The 19,200-nt window shown below is 36.7% G+C and overlaps 1 protein-coding gene across 2 annotated transcripts in view; it reads right to left on the minus strand.

Moving 5' to 3' along the window:
- KYAT3 (kynurenine aminotransferase 3) overlaps positions 1 to 19,200 on the minus strand; it is a 66,978-nt gene that overhangs the window by 6,182 nt on the left and 41,596 nt on the right. For both annotated transcript variants that reach the window (XM_069596998.1, XM_069596987.1), the window contains 6 exons: positions 19,006 to 19,126; positions 13,379 to 13,455; positions 9,423 to 9,512; positions 6,697 to 6,883; positions 1,590 to 1,666; positions 1,100 to 1,186 (listed from right to left, as the gene is read on the minus strand). In XM_069596998.1, the coding sequence (XP_069453099.1) occupies positions 1,100 to 1,186; positions 1,590 to 1,666; positions 6,697 to 6,883; positions 9,423 to 9,512; positions 13,379 to 13,455; positions 19,006 to 19,126 (639 nt within the window). The remainder of the gene's footprint in view (positions 1 to 1,099; positions 1,187 to 1,589; positions 1,667 to 6,696; positions 6,884 to 9,422; positions 9,513 to 13,378; positions 13,456 to 19,005; positions 19,127 to 19,200) is intronic.

Genomic DNA, 19,200 nt, shown 5'->3' on the forward strand with positions numbered 1-19,200 from the left:
AGTGATAACATCTTAAAAATAGCAACAATACATTCAGATTATTTTTTTAGCACAGATCTGATGGTGCTGAATTCTCTTAGCTTTCATTTATCAGGGATGTATATTTTGTTTTCTGTGTAAAAGGATATCTTTCTGAATATAGAATTCTGGCTGACATATTTTTTATGTCAACACTTTAAAGGTGCCACTTCATTGTAATCTGGTCTCTACTGTTTCTGATAAGAAATTAGTCAACATTGGTATCTTTGCTCCCATGCATGTGAAGTGTAGTTTTTCTCTGGCTGCTTTCAAGATCTTATCATTATCTATAGCTTTCAGCAGTTTAATTATGATGTGTCAAGTTGTGAATTTATTTGTATCCTGTGTGGTTCACTGAATTTTTAGATCTCTAAACTGCGATTCACCAAATATAGGGAAATTTAGTCCTTTTTTAAATTATTTTTTCTGCCACATTCTCTTTTTTTTTAATAGTCCAGTTACATGTATATTATTACTTGACATTAACTCTGAGGCTCTGTTTATTTTTCAAAAATAATTTTTCCCTCTTTTTTTCAGACTGGATGATTTCTATGGATCTGTATTAAGGTGGACACTTTTTTTCCCCTCACATCCTCAATCTTCTGTATGTTAAGACTATATATTTTTCATACCAAGTATTACATTTTAAAATTCTTTAAGTTCCATTTGGTTCTCTTTTTAATTGCTTTAATCTAGTTGCCCATTATGACCATATTTTCCTGAACACATTTATAATATCTGTTTTAAAGTCCTTGTCTAATTCCTACATATGACTAAACCTTAAGATCTGTTTCTATTGACTGTATAGAAGTCACATTTTTTTCTTTTTCATTAAAGGTTGTATTTTCTTGTGTCTTCAAATGTGTCTGGATATTTTAATGTTACAGGTAAGGAGTCTAATTATGTTGTAATCCAATAAACTCAGCTTCAAAAAGTGCTGAGTTTTGTTTTGATTATTTTATGGTAGCAAGCCAAAACTTAAAAACTGCATATGAGCACATCATGCCTAGCAAGAGAAAAATAACGGTGCTTTATAAACCAGAAGGAAGGACATTATAAATGTGTAGAACAGGGAACTTACTTTAATGAAGCAAAATCGCACAAATTTCTCAAACTGTGATTTGGTTTCTGCATTACAGAATGCTGAAACTGGGATGGCTGACAGTTTCTGAAAACAAAAAGAAAAATATGAAAACTACTTATACTTTAAATATTAATTTTTAGAGCACAAAAATTAAAAACAAATAGATACTTCCAAATCTCCACAATAATTTGCAAAAGAAATGTATTTTTAAAATCCTCCAGAGAATTCTCTGGTGAACCAATGGTTAGGATTCTCTGCTTTCACTACCTAGGGCCTAGGTTCAACCCTTGGTCATAGAACTAAGATCCTGTAAACTGCATAGTGTGGCCAAAAAATAAAAATAAATAAATAAAATCTTCCAAATAACTGTGAGTAGAATATCAGGGAATAAAACTACAGCTCATATTTTTCAAAGCATGTCAACAGGCTTCCTTCATAAATTGACTATAATATACAGCACAATATTGCAAAAGCCAGTAAACATTACCTTATTTTTAATCATCCATTTCACGAATTTATAGTCATAAGGTTCCTTGCTGTCCTTCATATCGAAGAGGTCTACATCTAAAACAATAATAAAAATTGGACGGGCTATGTATTATATCTGAGGCAAAGTGTATTTTATTTGTCTACTAGGATTCAAAATTTCCTCATGCTGGATTCATACTGCATGATATAGTGGAAAGTAAGGAATTCCCAGAGAAGCTTTACAGATATGATGCTCTAAGGCACTACTCACATATACATCTGGTTGATCATGTTTGTGTATACAGCTTTTAGCACTGGAGGAAGAGGCAGGACAAAGAGGAGTGTTACCTTTTTATTTAGAAATAATATATGCCTCTATGATCATTATTAAGGAAATAACCTCAATTTTCAAGGTGTTCATCTGTAAGAATTTTATTTCCAAATAGTAATTCATTATTAGATTATGAGCTCCACAGGGATATTGCAATTTATCACTATCCTTATCTCCTAGGTCAGTATCTAGACTGTAAGTACTGAAAAGCATGTTTGTGGAATGAGTAAATTAATATAATTCACTATTTATGAAGGGAAAATGTCTACATAGTTCTCCCAAGTGATGTATTTATTGTTTCCCTCTTCCAAATATTTTGCTTAATTTCTTAAAAATTTGGTGAAAAACTTCAAATACACATTCCTATATTTATCTCTTGTTCTAATCTTGCTTTAAGGTCTGGACAAGATATTTCTCTGGCATTGGGATTCAGCAACCTACATTTCATATTGTTTCAACTGTACTGACTTGTACTCAAGATCATTTTGAATGTCCCAAAGCAACAAACACTGATGGTCACTGTAATCAATTATTTTATCCTTTATTGTGGCTACCCTCGTAGCTCAATTCATAAAGAATGTGACTGCAATGCAGGAGATCCAGGTTTGATCCCTAGGTAGGGAAGATCCTCTGGAGAAAGGACTGACAACTCACTCCAGTATTCATTCTTGCCTGGAGAATCCCCTGGACAGAGGAGCCTGGTGGGCTACAATCCATGGGGTCACAAAGAGTCAGACACGACTAAGCAACTAACACACACATACTTTATTGCTCAAAATAAGTCAAGGCAGTTATCTTCTTTCTTTTATTCACTAAATAATACTGGGTTTCTTCAAATTAATAGTGTAAAACCTTGACACTAAAGAAAGTTTCACTTTTACTTTTTTAAATGACTTAATATGGCTTTCCTTATTGATTTTATTTCAATTTTCTCCTGTGACTTAAAAATGTAAAATCTCCGTATAATAATGCTAATAATATTATACCATTTATTACTATCTGTTAATCATGTTACATGATTCTCTCATTCATTTGTCCTATAATTCTGTGAGATACAACAATTCTCATTTTACAGATGAAGTTAAATTATTACTTTAAGTCATATGTATGTATGTGTGTTTAATTCAGATTTGACTCTAAAGAAATGACAACTTAAAACAGTGTCTAATTGCAAATTATGTGAAAACTCCAAGTGACAATTACATAAGAGTAGCATACTCAAAGTTAACCTGGAGAGTAGTGATTACAACAGTAGAAGTAAAAACAGGAGGGTACTGACAAACTGTAATTAACACTGTCTAAGAGTCGGACGCGACGAGCAGTTTCACTTTCACTTTTCACTCTCCTGCACTGGAGAAGGAAATGGCAACCCACTCGTGTTCTTGCCTGGAGAACCCCAGGGATGGGGGAGCCTAGTGCGCTGCCGTCTGTGGGGTCGCACAGAGTCGGACACGACTGAAGCGACTTAGCGGTAGCAGCAGCAGCATACTATTCATTTATTCTTTTTTTTAATTTATTGAGGCATAGATAGTGAGGGACAGGGAGGCCTGATGTGCTGTAGCCCACTGGGTAGCAAAGAGTTGGACACAATCTAGCGACTGAACAGCAACAACAAATAGTTGATTTACAATATTGTGCTAGTTTCTGCAGTATAGCAAAGTGAATCAGTTATACACATACATATATCCACTCTTCTTTAGACTCTTTTCCCACACAGGTCATTACAGTGTACTGAGAAGAGTTCCCTGTGCTACTCAGTAGGTCATCATTAGTTATCTATTTTATGGGACAGAGGAGCCTAGTGGGCTGCCATCTATGGGGTTGCAGAGTCGGACACGACTGAAATGACTTAGCAGCAGCAGCAGCAGTGTGTATATGTCCAGTTCTTCCATTTATCCCCCTCACCCAGCTTTCCCCCTTGGTAACCATAAGTTTCACTCAGTATGGTAACCACTTATTTATTCTTGTAACACTTAGAAAAGAAATTTATTGCCATGGTACTGAAAGAAAAGGAAGGGAATAAATACAATTTTAAATATTTTATAGTTAGGAGAAAGTTGTAATCTATTTCTTTTCAATGCTTCAGTTAGAGATGTTCAAACAAACTAAAGAAAATATTTGTTTACTGGAGGTAGGAGTTTGAACCTATGAGAACAAAAATCGGTTGTTGTATTTCCACTATCTCCTCCCTAATTTCACACCTTATCTTACTATCTTCCTATTTGTAATTTTGTCTTCTGATTAAATGTTTCCCTTTTTAGTTCTAGGATGATGCTCACTGGTCAGGGAAGTTGCTAAGTATGCTGCTAAGTTGCTAAGTCACTTCAGTGGTGTCTGACTCTGTGCGACCCCATAGACAGCAGCCCACCAGGCTCCCCCATCCCTGGGATTCTCCAGGCAAGAATATTGGAGTGGGTTGCCATTTCCTTCTCCAATACTAAGTACAGCAGAAAATATATAAGTTTACCAGTTAGTACATGCATCTCTGCATTCAGAGTCCACCGCTGCTACTTATTAATTGATTAACTTCAGTAAATTCCTTGACTTTTAATGACATCTTTCTCAACTATCAATGGGGATATAACAGCACCCATCTTATGGGCTTTGGTGAGATTTTGATGTTTGTAAAGCAAACTACTGTATCATAAATGCGCAAAAAAGATTAACCAGTTAGTCACTGCTATGAGCTACAAAGAGAATGACTATGTCCATGAATTTTATGGTTCATTTTTATCTTTAAGCTACCATCAAATGAGAGTTTTGTTTCTTGTTTCTGTCTTTTGAAAAAGGTGGGACCAACCTCCAGTATATGAAAGAATTTCTATATTCAAAATAATTAGATGAAAGAGAAAAATAAACTTGTCTTCATATGTAGAAGGGTCTTATAGACATTAACATTCTTTCTCACACAGGTGAAGGACCATAAAGAACACAGATCTTATTCCCCATCATCATAAAAGTTGTTTTCTAGCCCCAATCCTTTCTTTTCCTATTACAACCATTCTAGTTCAAGATCTAGGACCTAAACCAACACTGCATGTAGGCTGGGATCAACTGAGGATAAAATGGGAAACTATGTAAGAGCTTAATGCAAACAAAAGTTGCATTACTGTCTTTTTGATGTTTAATGTCAAAATGTGATCAATTTCTTTTAGAATTTACTATCTGGAAAAGTTTGGCTCCAGGAAAGACTTACTCTTATCTAAAAAGCTGTTAAGTTTAATTTTATAAGAATCATGGAACTAATTCCATTTGTCTATTTGTCTTTGTTGCCATGAAGCTTGGAACCAAGTTAAGGCTAATTACAATACAGCTGACCCTTGAACAATACAGGTTTGAACTGCTTAAGTACACTTATACACAGATTTTTTTTCAATAGCAAACACCATGGTACACACAATCCATGGTTGGTTGTACCCACTTCTGTGGAACCTTAGATAAGGAGGGACTACATACACAGAAGGACCTCAGATATGGAGGGCCAACTATAAATTATACATGGATTTGCAGCTGAACAGAGTTGCCATCTTGCAACCCCTGCATTATTCTAGGGTCAACTACATATGAACCCAGGTGACTAAAATATTTGCTTCCCCTACTCCATGTTACATTAACATATGAATATTTCTACTTACATATTATTGCATAGAAGACTTTAACTATGAATTAGCTCAAAGTTTTATTGGAAGCAGATAAAAGTAAAATAATGTTCTTCTAAATAGATGAAAACTGTGCTATTTCTTTTTATCGTTTCATGAAATGAGCTGCACATTTAAGCCCAATACAGAAAAAGTGATTTCTAAACCTTAGAATATGGAACATCATAAGGGTTTTTATATAAGAAGAGATCTTAGGAGCCTGACAAATATAGCGCTCTGGCAACAGCAGAGCCAAGAACCCCTGGTCACTCTGCTTTTCTTACAACAAATGAGTAAATAATAATCACTGCTTTGTTATAAAGTTGAAAGTTTCTAGCTTCATAAAATTTAGTATATATAAAAGAATTTTTAAGCTCACTGGCATATCACTTCACTGTATAAAACATTTAAAACTGCACAATTGCTGTAATTTCTGTCAAAATAAATTATGCTCTTAAATTTACTGTGATTAACACCACAGTTCTGGGGAAGAAATATGTTATACATAAAATATTATTATGCTTCTAACTTTAGATTTGTACAGCATGTCAGAATTCCATGTCGTAGCTTCAGGTAATATAAAGGTCATCGTTTTTTTGGAGACAAAACTATTTGGAATCTAGCTGTATGACTTCAGGCAAGTTATTCTCTAAGTCTCCACGTCTTAAAAAACAGAGATAACAATGCTTTTTTAAAAAAGAGTATTTGAAGTATCAGCATGCAGTAGACCCTCAATAAATATTACTTTCCTCCTTGACTTCATTTCTGTATACTCTAAAGTGACAAGTATTCTCCAATAGCATCAATATTTTAGAAATATTTTTCTTGAGTAAAAAGGAAACTAAAAAATTTTACTGGAAGGAACACAAGGGACATATATTTTTTCATGTATCTGTTTTAAATTACATACCAGAACAAGGTAACAGCAAATTCTATGTTTATTAGAATACCTAGAACAAGTAACTCCATAATAGTCATATTCAAGGTCAATGGCCTAATCATCAAGATGATTGCAGAAGAAAACTGACACTGTGGAAATCCATTTTCCCATAAATGAAAGGCTGATATTGGCTTTGGTACCAATCTTTTCTTCATAAATTTGATATAATTCCCCACCTAGGTTTCTGTATATTTGAATAATAAAAACCTTTACAAACCTAGCAAAGACACGTCAGCAATGATGAAGTATCCCCCATCAGGAACTATGGGTTTTAGGCCAACGCTTTCAAGTAAATGTACCATCCGATCTCTTTTTACTTCTAACTCTTTTGGCAAAGAATTGAAGTAACATTCTGGGTCATCCATGCGCTTGATGTCAATCCAGAAAGCTTGAGCCAAGGCTTCCTGTATATTAAGATCGAAAAATATGGAAAGGAAATATGGCAATGTTATGTACTGCCAAGTTTATTGGTATAAAAAATAAAGACTGTCTGAGTAATATTACTGACAAGAAAGTCATTCAGGGAATTACAGTTGAACCTATGTGAGATTCTACAGATTAATGGAAGAATAAGCTACATGGAAATGATTAAATCTAATGTGAAGAACTGAGGATGAACCACAAACATTCAAATTGAAATAGAGGTACAGTTCTCCCTTAGTATTCACACAGGTGACTGGTTCCAGGGCCCCTACAAATACCAAAATCCAAGGATGTTCAAGTCTTTTATATGAAATGCATCCATGGGCTCTGCATCTGTGAATTCAACCAACCCTGAATCCACAATCTTTAGTTGAATCAACGGATGCAGAACCTGTGGACAGGGAGGTTATATAAAGATGTATTATACAGATATATAAAGATGCCTTACTTGGAAATGAAAAAGACAACGGTGTTTTCTACTAAGGTTAGCTTTAGAGTGATTTGCTAGATCTAAGCCTGAAAGACAATCAGAGAAATGATAAACTAGCCAGTGCTTCCCCATTACCTTTCAGGACAAGATAGTATAAATGAAAGCTGATCGATCTACTGTGTCACTCTTCATAAGTATATGAATCCCTGTACTAATCATTCACATTTTTTCTCCACTGCTTTTATCAACATCTGACATATTATGCTGTTAAAACATTTACTTGTTTATTATCTGTGCTCCCCCAACAGGCTATAAGCTCCAAAAGGGCAGGAATTCTTGACTGCTTTATCTCTGACACTCAGTATTTGTTTAATAAGTGAATAGATTTATTTTGAGAATGAAAAGAGTTGAATACAATAAAATCAATGTCCAACTAGCTTTTATCACGATATCACTCTATAGTCATTTGAAAAAAAAATTTATTAGTTTTTTTCTTATTCAGTAGGTATTTTTGATAGGAAACAAAAAAGTTTATTGTAGCCAACATATGTTCCAGTTTTGGCTTTTTAACTGCTTCCCAACAAATAGTTTTCAGTATTCTGATTATTCACAGAATGATAGTACATAGATCCGTGTTTTATAGATATTAAAAAACTAGAAACAATATAAAAAATATACATTAAAAAGTCTTACAACCCATCCCAGACCCTATCTATACTAGTTTCATCTGTTCCCTTTACCCCTCAGATAGGCACTTTAACTAGTTTCATATGGTTCTTCCTAGATTCTTTAAGAAAGTATAAACAAATAGTTTTCTCCCTTTCTTATACAGAATATAACATAAATAATGATATATACTGCTCTGTATCTTGCTTTTATTTTTACAATATATCCTGGATATCTTTCCATATCAGTAAATATAGAGTTTTCTCATTCTTTTTTGTTTTTCCTTCCCCTTTCCTTTCTTTCCACTTTTAAACAGCCATCGTGATAGAGTAATGGCCCCTAAAGAAGTCCACATCTTAATGCCTGGAACCTGTAAGTATGTTATATTGCATGGTAAAATTAACATTGCAAATGTGATTTAAGTTAAAGACCTTGGAGATGGAGAGATTATCTTGGATTATCTGTGGGCCTAATGTAATCATAAGGATTGTTCTAAGAGAAAGAAAGTGGCAACAGAGTCAGTGTTACGAGGGCTCTGTGTTGATAGAGGCAGAGGTGGCAGTAAAGTGACCACAGGAATGCGAGTACCCCCAGAAGCTGGAAAAGACAAGGAGCAGATTCTGCCTTGGAGCCTCCAGGGGAAATGTAGCAGGGTCGACACTTGCTTTTAGCCCTGAAAGACTCTTAGGGACTTCTGACTTCCAGAATGTAAGATAAAATACTTGTGTTGTTTTCAGCCACTAAGTGTATGCAAGTGTTAGTTGCTCAATCATGTCCAACTCTTTGTGACCCAATGGACTATAGCCTCTGTGCATGGAATTCTCCAGTCAAGAATACTGAGTGGGCTGCCATTTCCTACTCCAGGGAATTTTCCCAACCCAGGGATCGAACCCAGGTCTCCCAGACTACGGGTAGATTCTTTACCATCTGAGCCATCAGGGTGGTAATTTGGTACAGAGAACTAGGAAACTAACACAGTCATGTAACATAAAAATGTTTAGATAGACCATAGTTTATTTAATCCATTATCTGTAGATGAACTATTCCCCATCTTCTGCAATGAATGACCACGTACATATAGAGCTTCCTAAATCTGCAGAGAACAACTATAAGGTAAGTGCTCAAAGGATACACTGCTTCTTCACAGAGCACACATATCTGAAATTTTGCTTGGGGCTGTCATATCCTCCAGAGAGTTTTGCAGCATTTTGCAGTCCCCACTAGCAATGTATGAGTGATTAAAGTTAAAATTTTATGTGTTAAAACCAAAGCCATTCTTGATAGCAATGAATATGTGTTTGCTTCTAAATTTCCAAATTATACTGGAAGGACATGAAGGAACTGAGCCTACTGAAGTACACAACATAAAAATAACACCTCTGCCCAAAGCCCATGCAGCAGCCCTAAATTACTGTAACACCTACCTGTAAGGGGGTTGCACAAGTATAAACGGTGTTTTGCTGAACTGTCTGTAAATGTTTTATCAAATGTTTAGGACCAATGGACCAGCCAAGCTGCAAAAGGAAAATATTTAAAAATGAATCTAATTGTACGTACCAGATCTGATAGAGTAGCTAAGCTTAATGCAATTATTAAATATATGCATTTCTAAAATGTTCACACTATGAAAGCTGTGTAGTCTTAGTAGTTAGAAATATTTCAACCTTGATCTTTTTGTGGAATAGTTTCCAACTGAAGTCACTAAATTCTGCCTTCAGAAGGCAAACAGTGCTTGCAATCACTATTATCTACCCTTCTCTTTGAATTTTCTATTTTTGATATTCTGAAAGTCTAATATCTGGTAACAAAGCTTGTTTGAATCAGATATAGACAAAAGTAACTTTCAATGAGGGGCTTAAGGGACTCTTCTACAATATCGTTCTCCAGGCTCATTTTTGATACTCCCTACTTCTTAGCCAAGTTCAGGAGAAGTGAAACTGGAAGATAATCAAGTTTCAATTGGATCAATTGCAATTGTATTACATAGTACAGTGGTTAAGTGCATGGATTCTAAACCTAGATTTCCTGCCCTGGCTGGAATTCGAATTTATTATCAATGAAACCTTAGGCAAGTTACTTAGAGTCTCTGTACTTTAGTTTTATTGTCTGTAAAATGGGAATAATAAATTATGCCCATCTCATAACGTGGTTATGAGAATGAAAGGAATTAGTATGTGTAAATCTCTAGAATCCGGCACATAGTAAGCGTCAAAATACTCAGTTCAGTTCAGTTCAGTCGCTCAGTCACGTCCTACTCTTTGCGACCCCATGAACCACAGCACACCAGGCCTCCCTGTCCATTACCAACACCCGGAGTTTACTCAACCTCATGTCCATTGAGTTGGTGATGCCATCCAACCATCTCATCCTCTGTCGTTCACTTTTCCTCCTGCCCTCAATCCTTCCCAGCACCAGGGTCTTTTCGAATGAGTCAGCTCTTTGCATCAGGTGGCCAAAGTATTGGAGTTTCAGCTTCAGCATCAGTCCTTCCAATGAACATCCAGCACTGATCTGCTTTAGGATGGACTGGTTGGATCTCCTTGCAGTCCAAGGGACTCTCAAGAGTCTTCTCCAACAACACAGTTCAAAAGCATCAATTCTTTAGTGCTCAGCTTTCTTTATAGTTCAACTCTCACATCCATACATGTCTACTGGAAAAACCATAGCCTTGACTAGATGGACCTTTGTTGGTAAAGTGATGTCTCCGCTTTTTAATATGCTGTCTAGGTTGGTCATAAATTTCCTTCCAAGGAGTAAGCATCTTTTAATTTCATAGCTGCAATCACAATCTGCAGTGATTTTGGAGCCCAGAAAAATAAAGTCTGTCACTGTTTCCACTGTTTCCCGATCTATTTCTCATGAAGTGATGGGACCAGATGCCATGATCTTTGTTTTCTGAATGTTGATCTTTAAGCCAACTTTTTCACTCTCCTTTTTCACTTTCAAGAAGCTCTTTAGTTCTTCACTTTCTGCCATAGGGGTGGTCTTATCTGTATATCTGAGGTTATTGATATTTCTTCCGGAAAGCTTGATTCCAGCTTGTGCTTCATCCAGCCCAGCGTTTCTCATGAAGTACTCTGCATAGAAGTTAAATAAGCAGGATGACAATATACAGCCTTGACGTACTCCTTTTCCTATTTGGAACCAGTCTGTTGTTCCATGTCCAGTTCTAATTGTTGCTTCCTGACCTGCATACAGGTTTCTCAAGAGGCAGGTCAGGTGGTCTGGTATTCCCATCTCTTTCAGAATTTTCCACAGTTTATTGTCATCCACACAGTCAAAGGCTTTGGCATAGTCAATAAAGCAGAAATAGATGTTTTTCTGGAACTCTCTTGCTTTTTCAATGATCCAGTGGATGTTGGCAATTTGATCTCTGGTTCCTCTACCTTTTCTAAAATCACCTTGAACATCTGGAAATTCAGGGTTCACGTATTGCTGTAGTCTGGCTTGGAGAATTTTGAGCATTACTTTACTAGCGTGTGAGATGAGTGCAATTGTACGGTAGTTTGAGCATTCTTTGGCATTGCCTTTCTTTGGGATTAGAATGAAAACTGACCCTTACCAGTCCTGTGGCCACTGCTAAGTTTTCCAAATTTGCTGACATATTGAGTGCAGCACTTTCACAGAACATCTTTCAGGATTTGAAATAGATCAACTGGGATTCCTGCCTCTTGCGAAAACTGATCTGCTTCATGGACAGAGGAGCCTGGTGGGCTACAGTCCACAGGGTTGCAAAGAGTCGGACACGACTGAGCGACTTCACTTTGAGCATTCTTTGGCATTGCCTTTCTTTGGGATTAGAATGAAAACTGACCTTTACCAGTTCTGTGGCTATTGCTGAGTTTTCCAAATTTGCTGACATACTGAGTGCAGCACTTTCACAGCATCATCTTTCAGGATTTGAAATAGCTCAACTGGGATTCCTGTCTCTTGTGAAAACTGACCTGCCTCTTGTGAAACCTGTATGCAGGTCAGGAAGCAACAGTTAGAACTGGACATGGAACAATAGACTGGTTCCAAATAGGAAAAGGAGCACATCAAGGCTGTATATTTTCACCCTGCTTATTTAACTTATATGCAGAGTATATCATGAGAAACGCTGCGCTGGAAGAAGCATGAGGTGGAATCAAGATTTCCAGGAGAAATATCAATAACCTCAGATATGCAGATGACACCACCCTTATGGCAGAAAGTGAAGAAGAACTAAAGAGCCTCTTGATGAAAGTGAAAGAGGAGAGTGAAAAAGTTGGCTTAAAGCTCAACATTCAGAAAACTAAGATCACGGCATCTGGTCCCATCATTTCATGGGAAATAGATGGGGAAAGAGTGGAAACAGTGGCTGACTTTATTTTTGGGACTCCAAAATCACTGCAGATGTTGATTGTAGCCATGAAATTAAAAGACGCTTACTCCTTGGAAGGAAAGTTATGACCAACCTAGACAACATATTTAAAAGCAGACACATTACTTTGTCAACAAGGGTCCATCTAGTCAATGCTATGATTTTTCCAGTGGTCATGTCTGTATGTGAGAGTTGGACTATAAAGAAAGCTGAGCGCAGAAGAACTGATGTTTTTGTACTGTGGCGATGGAGAAGACTCTTGAGAGTCCCTTGGACTGCAAGGAATCCAGCCAGCCCATCCTAAAGCAATCAGTGCTGGGTGTTCACTGGAAGGACTGACGTTGAAGCTGAAACTCCAATACTTTGGCCACCTGATGAGAAGAGTTGAGTCATTTTAAAAGACCCTGATGTTGGGAAAGATTGAGGGCAGGAGAAGAAGGGGATGACAGAGGATGAGATGGTTAGATGGCATCACTGACTCAATGCACATGGGTTTGGGTGGACTCTGGGAGTTGGTAATGGACAGCGAGGCCTGGCATGCTGCGGTTCATGGGGTCACAAGGAGTCGGACACGACTGAGCTACTGAGCTAAACTGGGATTCCATCACTTCCACTAGCTTTGTTTGTAGTGATGCTTCCTAAGGCCCACTTGACTTCACATTCCAGGATGTCTGGCTCTACGTGAGTGATCATACCATGGTGATTAACTGTGTCATGAAGATCTTTTTTGTTCAGTTCTTCCCATTAGCTATTATTTTTTCTCCTTTTAATTAATATACAGTAATCCAAACATTATTTAAAAAAAAAAGAGTATCATCAGTTGGTTACTTATAAATAAGAAAATTACCCTATTTCTCTTACTTTCAAAAGAATGATTATGTCTCAAAAAGGATAAAAACATGAAAACTGAATAAGATAGCAGATCAGTAAGTATAAAAACCTGTATAAACTGAGTATTTATGCATTTGCAACATGCAAAAAACTCTACAAGAAATAAGGTACGTGCCTGTTTTCAAACAATTAAATTCTTCATCTTACCTTCCAGCCAGTTACACTGAAAGTCTTTCCAGCACTTCCTATGGTTATTGTTCTCTCCCACATACCTGGAAAAGTGGCTGAATAGCAAAAAAAGGGGGAAAAAGGTTAGTTAATCGCTTTATGATCAGTCTATACTCAGTATAATCTAAAAACAAAAATGCCTTATAATATAGGCAGTAGAATTATTTCAATAGGTTTTTAAGAGATAATTTAGCTATAACCAAAACTCAGCTGAAAACGTTACCAAGCTTGAAAACATTTAAGTGGCAAAATCATCTCCTAGGGCAGGAATGGTGAGAAGCCGCAGCCAGCAGCGCTCCGGGCCGGCTCAGTGCAGTGGTCATGGGAGCAACAGCATCCGGCCCTCAGTGTTAGTGGCAGCTGGCGGCCAGCACGATCGTTCTGTGGCCCAGTTTTGGTTGTGGTTCTGGTAGTGTTTAGCTCACCTCTACTCTGTCCATTTTCTGAGTCTATTTCTACAGGATTCCTAGGGCAGTGGTTCTTAAAATATATTTCCCACCTAGCAATATCAGTATCACTGGGGAAGTCATAAAAAAGGCAAATTCTTGGATCCTCAGAAACTCTGGGGAAGGCCCCACAGTTTGCAGGCATGTGCAAGAGTGAGGGTATGTATTTTAGAAATAGCACACTAAGATGTAAATCCATGACATATCTTGAAGTCATCTTCTCATAGCAAGTAAAGTGTCTACTAAGATATCAGGTAGCTAAAGAAAGTTCCAAAATGTAAACATATGCAATTTCAGCCTATCATGAAATATCCATCAATATTTATAAAGGTAGGAAAGCCATATAAATTGGAAGAGTTACCATTGTATTCTCTGTGAAACCCAAAAAGAAATCCCAAAAGGACAAATTAAAAAAACATTTAGAGGGTCCATTCGAAGACAGAATATTCTAAGATATATCCTCTCAAGTTTTGAGACATTTCTAGTCTTCCAAAATATTCCAAAGGACATGGATGTCTTACTTTCCTATTTGACCACAGAAATATCTAAACTATGTATAAGGCAGAATATCACTCCCTTTAAAGTAATAATATATATTCCAAATCAGGAACATCTGTTATTAACACTTAGAAATAAATTCTTTGAAAATAAGAATTACCCAAACTAATACAAGCCTAGCAAGTTTTAACAATAAGTTAAACATGAAGTAAATAAAAACTATGTACACATCAAATGTAGGTTACATTCACAAAATATCAAAACTAATTAAAGTATTTAAAAGCTAAATATTTTCTTGATGATGGCTATTTTGGCCATATAAAAGAGAATCTTTTTTTTTTTCTTTCAAGGAGTAAGATGATCAGCTAAATAATTTATGAGGAATTCTATATTAATTTTCCAAATATCAAGGGATTAGTATATAAATACCAATGTATTAGTATAATCTCTTCCAGAACAGAGGTTTCTTTTGTTGAATGTAATGTCATTTTACTGAAAACTGGAGACACCATTTGAGTCAAGAATGTGACCCAGTATGAACAAATTCTACAGTTCCAATTAAGAGTCCTAAGTAATTTAAAACCTGGAGAATGAAATGGCAACCCACTCCAGTATTCTTGCCTGGAAAATCCCAGGGACAGAAGAGCCTGGCGGGCTACAGTCTATGGGGTTGCAAGAGTCAGACATAACTTAGTGACTAAACACACAGAAGCACAAGTAATTTAAGAACATCTAGATAATCACGTCCTCTCCGTCTCAGAGATCTGGGGAGCTACAGAAGTTAAACAGAGTAGATGACCACAACACTGCATGTGCACATAGCAACAAAGAAAAAAAAATCTTTACAGATCTGATGATTTAGAAAAACCATATCTAGTTCCAGTACTGGTAAGTTTAGCCTGCAGTTACAGATGAAAGGCAACTGGTCTTTGCACTTCTCATGTATGACCCATCCTCCTTAAATCAACCACAGCAGCTATAACAGTTATTCACAGGCGACTTAGGCTTCAATAGAAGTCAGATAAAGATTAGAGACATGATGAAGAGTGCAAGCTACACCTAGGAAAACTGTCTCTGTGACATGAAGGTGATGCTAATTTCATGATGTGTGGGCAGAATCTCATTGTATTAAACAGCTACTATTGCACTCTGCAAATTGATGGAATAGCCATTTCGTAACTTTCATGTAACAAAGGCCATCATATTTAACAGAATACATTTTCACATGTTTGCACTCTCTAAATAATGAAATAGAATAATGAAATGAATAATAATGATAATGAAACAGAAATGAATAATGAATTCATTTTTTTCTTGTTTGAACATCCTGAGTTGTTATAACTAAAAAATCTGAGCTAAAAATATATGCCTTGATATCTTTAGCAAATAATACCATTTATACTTTTACCATGAAGTATTTATAAAATAAGGTTTAAACAATAAGTTTCAAGATCACTTAAAGCAATGTTTTGAAAAGAATATTGCTAAACTGAGTTAAATAAAATGTAAAAGCTTTGAGTTATTGCATAGACATGAACATTTGTAAAATGTACAAAATGTTAAGCATAAAATTGTATTTATTCATTAGATAGATGCCTCTTTCTCTTTCTACTTAATCTTAAAAAAATTATCAAAAAATGTAATTGTCCATGTTGGTTTGATTTTCAACTGGGGAGTAGTTAATGACCTGAGATAGAGATCAACAAGATATGGAAAGGTCAACTCTGATGCAATTTTGACAAATAACAAAAGGGGCTGTGCTAAGACACTATACCTTATAAATTTCTGGCCCTGTTCTTTGTTTATATATTCTCCCTTAGAAGATACATTGTCTTCCATGTGTTCCACTATCAACAAAATTTTGATGACTGTCAAAAATGAATCCCTTCACAATTTGATCCTGACAATCAGGCCTATAATTCTACTTATCTGTAGACATCTCCTCCTCTACGTCTCAAAGACACTGAAACTTAGCATGAGAAGCAGGAATTTCCTTTGCTCAGCTCTTCCCACAGGCCTGTCTCCTTCCATTTCCATCCCTGGTTAAGGCCTCATCACTGGTGAGTAGTCCAGGCTAGAGATCTCAGAATCATACTTGCTTGCCTTCCCACCTTCAAATGCTATATTCTGCACCCTACAGTTTATACTTCTAAACAACCCCAGCATATGATCTCCACTGCCAGGGGAGCTGACTTAAAATCCTCACCTGCAGCTGGTTCTTACCTTTATAAAACAAATCCAATACAGAACCAATTACCTTGTCTTATCACACCTCGTCATTGCCTGTTGCAGCTGTTCTCAAAATATGCTCACTGGTACCCTAATGATCAAATTAATTATTGAGTTTTTTTAATAGAGCTTGAAAAAATCGACTTTTAAGTTTTCCACAAATTTTTCTTTACCACTTCAAACTGCTACTGGCTATCTCAGTGGTAAAGAACCAGCCTGCCAAGGCAGGAGACATGGGTTTGATCCCTGGTTTGGGAAGATCCCCTGGAGAAGGAAATGGCAACCCACTCCAGCATTCTTCCCTGGAAAATCCCATGGACAGAAGATTCTGGTGGGCTACAGCACATGGGGTCACAAAAAGAGAGTTGGACATGACTTAGTAACTAAAACAATAACTGGTTATCTGATGGTGAATGCTACCAATAGTGAAACAAATGAGCATCAGGAAATGAACAATAATGGCAAAAATCAGAAAAACTCAGATGTATTTATTTCAATAACACTTTGTTACAGGCAAATACACACAGATTTGTGATTTTTATATTGACTTCTAATTATTGAATTTCTGTTAGGAAAATTACCTCTAGCTTCATGATGAAATACAATATATATGGTCACTAATTCATCATGTGAACATTGTGACTTCATGATACTCTATCACTAATATATAATAAAAGTTTAAGAACCATTGGCCCCCCCTCAATGAAATTTAAATTCTTTTTACTCATATATAAAGTCCTTCAGAATCACCCTACTTTTCCATTCTCATCTGTGCCAGTTACAACACACTCTTATAAGCCAGTTAAGTATATCTTGATCTTTCATGTTGTCTCACCTTAGTACACAAGTTTATCTGAGAAGAATTTTCTTTCTACTTCTCTGACTAATTCCATCTTTGCCCACTTTGTTGATCTCCTCTGTGTCTCCACAGCAGTTTGCAATTTACCACGGATAATTATGATGTGTTCAACAACTATTTATGCATAAGTACACTAATTTTAAAATTTATTGGTTCCTGCCAGTGATATCAGTTATTCTTCCCTCATCCTTTCATACTTCCTATTCATTTTATTCAACAATTATTTTCTGATTGTCTACCATGCACAAGACCCTATTCTGGGAACTGAGGATTCAGAAGAGCTCAAAACATTTAAAAATTCCTACCTCCTTGCAGGTTAGAAGTAAAAATATATAGATCCTGATATTTGTTATACAGGAAAACACAGGACAGAAGGGTTTTCCTGGTGGTCCAGTAGTTAAAAATCCTCCTTGCAATGCAGGGGACATGGGTTCGATCCCAGGTCCAGGAAGATCCCACATGCCTCAGTGCAACTAAGCCCGTGTGCCACAACTACTGAGTCTGCATTCTACAGCCTTGTTCTGCAACAAAAGAAGCCACTGCAATGAGAAGTGTGAACACGGCAATGAAGAGTAGCCCTGACTCACTGTAACTAGAGAAAGCCTGAGTGCAGCAACAAAGACGCATCGCAGCCAAAAAAATAAAACAAAAGAACAGAAAAAGGACAAAGAAAATACAGAGAGGTTTAAACCTTAAATGTTGTGGTCATAAAATAAGAAAACTGAATAAAGACCCCCAGGGAGGGGACACTGAGTCGTTTGGATATCTGAGGGAAAAGTGTTTCCAAGTATAGGAAGGGGTACAAAGACCCAAAGACTGAAGCACAGTTATAACCCGATAGTTGATATAAGTTTGGATCACCCCAGAAGACACCATGGTATCTGTGAGATGGCCGGGGGCGGGGGTATGTGTGTGTGTACGCTCAGTCACTTCAGTCATGTCCAACTCTTTATGACCCTATAGACTATAGCCCACCAGGTTCCTCTGTCCACAAGATTCTCCAGGCAAGAATACTGGAGTGGGCTGCCATGCCCTCCTCCAGGGGATCTTCCTGACCCAGGGATTGAACCCACGTCTCCTGCATTGCAGGCAGATTCTTTACCACTGAGACACTGGGGAAGCCCAAGATGGAGAAGTAACGGTGAAATCCATTGCAGCAATACCTTACTGTCACAGCAATTTCTTTCCTGTTCATCTGGCATTTCAGCATTTCCCTTAGTAGAGACAGACCAGTTCAGGAATGAGAAAGTTCCCTATGTCTTATATACAAAGTAATAGTTAGATTATTGGGGGAAAAAAAAAAAAGCTAAGAATAAAGGCAAAAGTACTACTTCTCTGGTTTCCTAGTTGTATACTGTGATCTAAAATCTCGTCTCTTAAGTTTGTACTGTTTGTCCTTCAACCTGTTCATAAATCCACTCAAACATCATTCATTCAAGTTCCGTTTTTAAGTGCTCACAGACATCTACCCATTACAAAGACTATTCTAAAGCTGTTCTGGGATCCTTTCCAATCAGATATTCCACATGTGTCCAAACACGATTAGATCTGTGACTCTATGTAATAATTGGTACCTATTTTAAAATGCTTGTTTCCAGTATATACAAGCCATTCATAAACCTCATCACTGATGCAGAGTGTGTCATATTTGATGCAAAGGTCGGCAATTACTTGGAGTTCCTCTTTGGTATACACCTACACACATGAAAGGAAACAAAAGAGCAGAGCCAATTATTCAACGTGTGAGAGAATGGCGGATCAGAAGATGC

This window comes from Ovis canadensis, chromosome 1 (assembly GCF_042477335.2).
Source record: "Ovis canadensis isolate MfBH-ARS-UI-01 breed Bighorn chromosome 1, ARS-UI_OviCan_v2, whole genome shotgun sequence".
In the NCBI taxonomy this organism is placed as follows: domain Eukaryota; kingdom Metazoa; phylum Chordata; class Mammalia; order Artiodactyla; family Bovidae; genus Ovis; species Ovis canadensis.